The sequence below is a fragment of the Odontesthes bonariensis genome, chromosome 4, assembly GCF_027942865.1.
Source record: "Odontesthes bonariensis isolate fOdoBon6 chromosome 4, fOdoBon6.hap1, whole genome shotgun sequence".
In the NCBI taxonomy this organism is placed as follows: Eukaryota; Metazoa; Chordata; class Actinopteri; order Atheriniformes; family Atherinopsidae; genus Odontesthes; species Odontesthes bonariensis.
This window is the reverse complement of record NC_134509.1, coordinates 39792044-39800446: the sequence shown is the minus strand read 5'-3', so window position 1 is coordinate 39800446 and position 8403 is coordinate 39792044. Positions and strand designations below refer to the sequence as shown.

Sequence of the window (8403 nt, the reverse complement as noted above, 5' to 3'; positions counted from 1 at the left end):
CGATAAAGGCTTTTATCGATAGAAAATATGTTTTTGCCGTCCTTCCTACAACAAGTGTGTGTTGCTTAATCTACGTCACATACTACGTTGCTCTGATTGGTTGTAGGTCTATCCAATTGAGCGAAGAGGCATTTTTCTCCTGGTTCTGTTGAAACACGGCCCATACTCAAATCTCTATTGAGCGGTATCAGACTCACATTCTGACTAGAATCGTGAGTATGACATAGTCAGGCTACAGCTGTAGTGCCCACTTGACAAAAACTGACAAACAGGAAGGAAGTTGTGTATGAAAACTAATCCAGTGACAGGAAGATATCCACAAATGTGCAGAACCTTATCCACACAAAGTGGATCTACAAATGAAAAAATGTTTACAGAGCAATATGCAACTTGTTCACGTTTTTGTGCATACAATATGCATTCCTTTAAAGTTAAATATTTATTGATTATGAAACCCATTTGTGGATTTTTTTTTTCTATGGGCTACAAATATATAAATCCAACAACAGTGGTATGATCGAGGGAAGAAATGGTTTAAACTTGGTCTAAACATCCAAATGCTGTGGATGCACCTGACCTCCATCCACAGCACTTTCTCTTGTACTCATCTGATGAGTTGTTTTTAAATCTCATTATCTCATTCAGATGCTTTTACTTGTAAAAAGCTCTTCCACTGGCATGGCTACTCATTCTAAGATGTTAAAAAGTGTCCCAAGAGCTAGGAAAAGAAAATTCTCACTCAAGCAAAACAGTTTCCATGCTTGCTTGAAAAAAAAAAAAAGCAGAGCAGAAAAGCACAAGACACAGAGATAAATACAATATGATCACGGTTGCCTCAATGTGCAGCCAATTACTGTGGCGAATTCTAAAATTTATATCATACAATAAATAAATAGAATATGACATATCGTCCATGAGTGAACAGTATATCACTCAGTCAGTTTTCTCAGGACATATCATTTCACCAAAATAACTCATATTAGCATATAACATGTGTGCACTTCAATATCAAGAGTAAAGCAAGGCAAACATATTTATGCAATTTATCTTTATTTCTCAACTCAGTGTTCCGATAACAAAGTTATATTTTAGAAACAAATTAAAATTAGGTCGTTCTTAAATGGTCTTCATCAAAAGGAATTAATCGAAGCGGAAAAAGATATATAACTAGGTATTACGTTGAAGAACTGGAAATTTTGCTCTTTAAAAGCGTGAACCTGGGTAACATTAATTAAAAAATACAACAAAAATCTTTAAAATTTTAGTGTGATTAATACTGAAACCAATATGTCTTCTTTTGGGAATAAAACAGTCAAATGACGTGCTCTTCACAAAAAGGACATGACTGTTCCTTTCTTCCCAACTTGATGAGGCTGCAGCGCATGGAACAGAATAACAATCCTGCAAATAACAAAGTTTTCAGTCAATGAAGTCAGTTGAATAAGAACAGAACACAGTATAAGAATTTTTTTTAAAGCAGAGTGCAACATTCCAAAGAGTTGGGATCAATAATGATTTATTCGAAAAAAAAATGTCTAGTGTACATTTCATGACAGTATTTCATTATTTCTCAATGATATAAAATAAATTTTGTATCTACAATTCAGGTGCACTCGTAACTGACCAGTACTAAAAAAAAAAAAAAATGGGAGGGTCAGAATATCCTGTAAGTTTTATGAATCCAAGACCAGATGCAAACCACTTAATGCCCCAAGTTCCCCTCTGACAAACAACCTAACCTTTGTCTCAGCTCAGCCATCTCCTTTTATCAGTCAGTTTTAACTACTTTGATGCTAAACCACATTAGCTGTTAGCCATATAGCCCTGAAGCATAAACTTTATCATGTCAAAGAGTGAAATTATTCCTGCTATAGAGTTCACAGCCACAGGAATCTATCTCATGAATTAAGCTGGAACTTATTATAGAAAAAAAAAATCATGCAAGTTCAAGAGGAGGGAGAGTAAGTGCTAGTTGTATCCCCTTGGAAGTATTCAAATAAATTAGCCACAAATACTCCCATGTCAACATGGGCAAGTAACTCAATTGAGCTGGGGCCTGGGAACATTAGTTATATTTGATAGTCAATTATATACATATTCTGGACATTATGTGATTCATTTCAAACTGTTGAGGCAAAATAATCTTTTCAGGAGAATAATAGATAGGTGTAGAAATGCCATTCATCGATTTTAAAATAAGCTGAATTTTTTTCATAGCAGGGAATAAGGAAAATCAGAAAAATAAATTAAGAGAAAAGTCAGAGTTAAAAATAGCTACAGCACAGAAACCAATATTTCTGATTACTGAACCCACCTGTCTTCTGTAAGAGAAAGTTCCCTCGTCAGAAACTCAAAGATCTTGGCACTGTGCTCTTTGTTCTTGTCAGCAGTGTCAGTTACAGAGATAGCTGACACTGACAGCATAACACAAGGAGAGCAAGAATCAGCTATCAACATCGGAAGGCCAGGTTTCACCACCACATTCATCCTCTGAAAGACAAACACCTTAATTAAAATCACCAAATAGGCTTGAACACAGTGTATATCAACAGAGGCAAAACTGAGCAAATGGACTTTTTTTCTCTTCCATTTGTTTTTCTTAGGTTGGGTTATGTTTAGTACTCAAGAGTAGACTGTGTCTTACCAGCAGACTACTTTCAGTTTGGAAAATCAGATGGTTTTTGACAGGTGAGCTAAAGTTAAAAGCTACTTTGCATAGGGCTACCAGAAGAGAAGGATTTCATTATCAAGAACAAGTCAAAGCTCAGAAATTTCACAGCAGTTTAAGTGAATGCATACATATACATCACTTTGCATTACAGATGCACAGATTAGTACCACATAACCCTGCCCATACTGCACTGTTGCAACTTGGACCATTTTGAAAAGAATATGATCTGCTAATGCTCCATGGGGTCAACAACAGAGAAAGAGTACTGACAAAGAAAGCAACTGTTTTATAAACAAATAATGCAGTGAAAAAAAATCTACAATACACTATTTGCTCAGCTGGGAAATTTTCCAATTAGAAAATCATCCGATTCCCCAAAATCAGAGCACTGTGACCGTCTACTGCAGGTAAGACACAAACAACTCGTAAGTACTGCACACAACCAAACAAACAATCAGAATCAGAATTACTTTATTGATCCCTGACGGGCAATTCTTGACATTACAAAACAGACTTCCAATTGAACGTAGGAGTGAGACAAAGTGAAAGAAACAGTATTTTTTCTTTTTTCCAGAGATTTAAATAGATAAAAATAGAATAAGAATTTTAAAACAAAAATGCTACTGTAAAACAATAGCACAGAAATAAACATTATGATTAGGTTTGCATAATCAGTGATCAGTCATAATCAGTCATGTGCACCAGTGTACAAAAAAAGGATACACAGTATGCATGGTTTTTATTCTAGTTATGTTGGTGACATCGGTCAGAGGTTGGAGTTGTGTAGTTTGATTGCAACAGGCAGGAATGATTTCCTGTGTCGCTCTGTTGTGCATCGTGGGAGTCTGAGTCTGGCTGAACGACCTCCTGTAGCTCGTCAGCAGATAATGGCGAGGATGAGATTAAGATTAAGATCAGATTTATTGGCAATGCATGCACATGAAATCTGTCCTCCGCTTTTAACCCATCCAGGTTGGCACCTGTTGACACACACATGCACATGCACAGGGTTACACACTCAGAGACAGATGCCAACCTGGAGCGGTGGGCAGCCATTCACAGCGCCCGGGGAGCATGGGTGGTACGTGCCTTGCTCAAGGGCACCTCAGCCGTAACAAGGAGGTGGACTGACACCCCTCCAGCTGTCAGTTCCACCAATGTTTTTTTTTTTTTTAAATATTTTTTTGGGGCTTTTATGCCTTTAATGGACAGGACAGTTGAAGAGAGACAGGAAGCAGGGGACAGAAAGAGGGGGAATGACATGCAGCAAAGGGCCGTCCGATGCGGGACCCGAACCAGGGCCAGCTGCAGCGAGGACTGTAGCTGATTGTGAGGTCTGACTTTTTCTGTTGAACGATTCTGTGATGCAAATCTATTACTCTTTTGAACGCATATCGTTTTGAGAAGCAACACGCTTTATTTTTTAAACCCCAGCCAACTAGCCGGACTACCTTCATCAACACCAAAACGAGGCTGGAACTCTGCTCACAGGACGCAGCAGGGGATAAGTCAAATTTAATAAATGATGTTGCTAATATGGGATGTCATACAGCTTCATGTCAAAAGAGGCGAACTATATTGTTATATTTAAAACAAAAAAAACTTACACCTGTCGGCTAAAAGGTGGCGCTGTTATGACAGTCCCATTTTCATGCCACTTGCATCCTAAACCATACCACGCAGTCATAAAACTGCTATCGCCACGTTCCTTGATAAGGCCAATTAGATTAAGCTAATTTCTGGCGAGTCGACAGTTGGACCTTTTGTATCAAAATCTGTTTTTGTTAACTCCTCCTAAGGTTAAATGTTTGTAAACTTAAAGTACTGACAAAGCCAAAAAATGCATTGGAGCGGAACTTTGATTTACTGCGTTATTTAAAAAACAAGGCACATGCAATATTTGTAATATAACTATTAAATTAGAACATGGCTCAAATCTCAACTTTATTAATACCTAACATGACATTTAATACCCAAATTGATAACTATTATATCTTATTTGGCAAAAGTCATTTAAAAAAAAAAAGGGGGGGGGGGGGGGGGGCGCTGTAAATGTTAGTAGTTTATATCTCAAAACTGGCAGCACAGATTTGTACCAAAGTTGATCGATATGATCATTTTTGAGACATGTTTGAACAATGTGGGCTTGGCCTGTGAACAAAAACACTCAGCAATCCTGAAAAATAAATAAATAAATCAACCGTTTGTTGTACAAAGCTGAGAATTTCAGAACACATCTGAATGGCTGAAATATTTTAATGCCTTACAGATCATTTTTAGATATTACACAAAACATTTTTATTTAGTCCGTTTTACAATTTATTATATATTCCGTTGAGGCTATTCAAACTTTTTCACTGCAGACTAAACATAATCCCAATCATATGAGATTTTTTCAGAATTTTCTATACAACTGTATAGGTTTTTTTGTTTTCTTTTTCAATTTGAAGACCTCTCCCCGATCCAAACAGCCAAACCTACACACACTCTCTCATCATTAGTACATTGTGAGAACCCATAGAGATTTTTCTTCCACATATAAAACTCACTGGGTCAGTGACCTTAGGCCGAAAATGACCACATGTCAGCCACACGGTCGCGCTCTAAAGGAGGTTAATGCGTTTTAGCCTCTACATTCAAAACCATACATCGGTTGGCCATTCCAGAATCTTTCTTTTTTAGCTTTGAGAAACTCTTGTGTGGCCTTAGTAGTATGTTTGGGACTATTTTCTTGTTCCAGGATGAAGCACTGTCCAATGAGTTTGAAGGCATTTACTGAAATTTGAACAGATAGAATGTTTCTATAAACCTCAGAAATAATTGCGCAACTGCTATTAGCAGTTATATCATCAATAGATAAAGGCGCTGGTACTTTTTGGTACTTGTATAACAGCCCCACCGCGTTTAACAGTTGAGCTAGTATGCTTTGGATCTTGGACAATTCCTTTTTGCCTCCACACTTTCTTTTTGCCATCACTCTGATGCAGCTTAATGTTGGCCTTGTCTGTCCAGAACACCTTTTTCCAGAATTTTGCAGGTTTCTTTAAATACTTTTTCACAAACTAATCTGTGAGCTTTGGGGTAATTCAAAGAAAACTGTGACTTTGTATTATTTCATGCATACAGTGCCCTCCATAATGCTTGGGACAATCAGAACTGCTTTGTTTTAGGTCTTGTTATTTTAACAATAAAGATTCAGCAAAAGAGATGAATGATAGGGGTAAATTATTAGTTTCCTTTACAGAAGTTGTGAATTTTACTGTATGCTGATGGGCCAAAAATATAGGGACTCCTAAACATTACACCCGAGGTGTGATTGTAGTCATTGTCTTGGACAACATAACTGCAAATAACATGTGGGAGGACCCAGCCGGAAGTCAGAAACTGCACAGTCGAACAGTTTTCCTAAACCATGGTAAGCTTCATCTTCCAAGTAAAACGGAAAAGAAAGCTCTGTCCGTCCCGTTTCTGGGGATAAATAATCTGTTTTTAGGGTCTATACAGTGGGTTCATATGTTGTATTCACATTAAATACATTGTATTTCAATTCAAAGTCTATTTGGTGGTGTTCTTTTTACTTTTGCATTGTGCTGTTGCTGTGACAGAACAGATATCTTACAGGACGAGTAGTTAGAATAGAAAAGAATACAATGCCTTTATTGTCACTATACACAGTAAAATGAGATTAAAAAGTTGTTGTAAACAGAAGTAACTGTGCTTTTCCTTTAGCCTTTGTTTGCTGATGTCTGCTCTTCATTTGTAATTGAAATACTAAATTGCAATCTGAGTTGCAGAACACTGTAATCAAATGACAGGGCTCTCACTTTGTTTAAGAGTTGAATTATTCCGTAACTTATAATTCCCTACCGATGACAGTGTTGGGGTGATACAATATTACCAATATTAGTAAAATACCTAGCCGAAGTGAATGTTCACAAAAAAAAAAATCAAAGTGTCAGCCATTTTCTCCCCTGCAGCTCCCATCGTGTATTCATAATTGAATGAGTCCAAACATCGCGGCATTTCAGGTAAGAGCCTTCTTTAACTTTTCAACCAGCGACCACCAACGCTCTGAAGTGGTGGACGCAGGTTAAACAGTAACACCGGTCTGAAGGTTAGGGACAGATAAATACTCGTCATACGCGATTTGGGAGGGTGCCAGAAGCGCATCTGAGTGGATAAAAGTCAAAGCTTTAGAGCTGTATTACAAACCTATTCATGCAAATCGTAAACACGCTGACCATGGATGTATTACTGACGTACAAGAACAATGTCTGTTACGCTGAGCAAACTAAGCAATGTGGGCACTCACTACTCACGTCTTTGGGTTTATCCAGAGCAGCCGCGGTGGTAGAGCACAGCTTCTTTAAAAAGTCCTCAGAGAACGAGCTGGCCGGCAGGTTAGTCTGCAGTTCGATGAAAGGCATGTCAACGTTGGTGCTGTGAGCCGAAGCTTGTTGTAGTTTTATGGATGTCTTTAGGCCTACTCAGTTTTGGAAGTGGACAACAGATCCACAGCTATGACAGCACGACAATACTTCGAGCAAAAGGTGCGTTTGGAGTTGCGCATGCGCAATCCATGCATGTTTTTGTTTTTTTTTCTTTCAAAATCTTTATTTATAATTTCAATAACAAGGTCACTAACGTGTACACGATCACATGGCAATAGTTACCCAATCAAGCCCATAGACCTAATATATGTAGACGCATCATAGACTGACGCTGCCTATTGGAGGCTGGAGCCCATAGGCATTATAAAGAGTAGACGCCGCATCTACCGCTGGGGCGCGAGACATACGGCCGCCATCTTGGACCGGTCATTCTACCCATAAGCCGCTTTCGGACAGAGCCGTTCTAAGAACGCAGTTATCAGAACTGTCCTACTCGAATTTCGTTCTGATAACTGTCCTTCTGTTTCAGTCTGCATTCGCACATGAGTTGGGACCAGGTCAGGACTGATGCGCCGCGCGCAGCCGTCTGCGTCAGTGACGTGTTTGCCGTTAGCCATTTAGCGCCACATTCAACAACAAAACAAAACCCGGTAAAAGTAAGGAGAGAAGAAAAACACCACAAAGAAGCTAATATGGAGACCGGGGAGGCCACCGTGTTCATGGTCTGCATGATGGTGATATTAATCATGAACGATCACATCGGGCGTCTGACATCGAGGCTGGAAGAGCTCACAGAGAGAGTCAGGAGACGATACTTTTTCATTTCATGGAGGAAGAAAGGAGAGCAGAGCGCTGCAGACAAATGAGACCAGTGTAAGTTTAACTTATTAAACACCCGCCGGTTCTGTCTGTGTGGTATGAGGAAACATTTCAGCCGTGATAGCATGACATGGGGCGTAGCTACCGACCACCAAACACCTCCGTCAGATGCGTTCTATAGAACCATGAAAAGACCCGACCTCGGAGAAGGAGCTAAATAGTTATAGGAACTAAGGGAGAAAGCCCCGAGTTCCTGTATGTCCGAACACGGGAGAAAACGGCCCCGCGGATTAAAAGGTTATTAGAACTGCCAAAGGTTCCTACAGTCCGAAAGCGGCTATACTCCCATAGAGTATTCAACATACCAGAGCACTGTGCGGCGTATTTCTGTGCAAATCGGCGGACGATTGCTAACACGGTCGGGGATTACTTTTCACAAGTAAGATTCAATATTATTATTGGTTGTATTTTGTGAATACAATATTATTTTACTGCATTTATGTCCGCCAGCGAAATCGTAGC

At 39.0% G+C, this 8403-nt stretch overlaps 1 protein-coding gene across 1 annotated transcript; it reads right to left on the bottom strand.

Annotated features, from left to right (window-relative positions):
- Nucleotides 1-1033: 1033 nt before the first annotated feature.
- Nucleotides 1034-7244, bottom strand: ddt (D-dopachrome tautomerase). Its single transcript, XM_075464205.1, has 3 exons — nucleotides 6991-7244; nucleotides 2315-2490; nucleotides 1034-1401 (listed from the first exon to the last, which is right to left on the bottom strand). The coding sequence occupies exons 1-3, from the start codon at nucleotides 7096-7098 to the stop codon at nucleotides 1329-1331; spliced, it is 357 nt and encodes a 118-aa protein (XP_075320320.1). The 5' UTR covers nucleotides 7099-7244; the 3' UTR covers nucleotides 1034-1328.
- Nucleotides 7245-8403: the final 1159 nt, after the last annotated feature.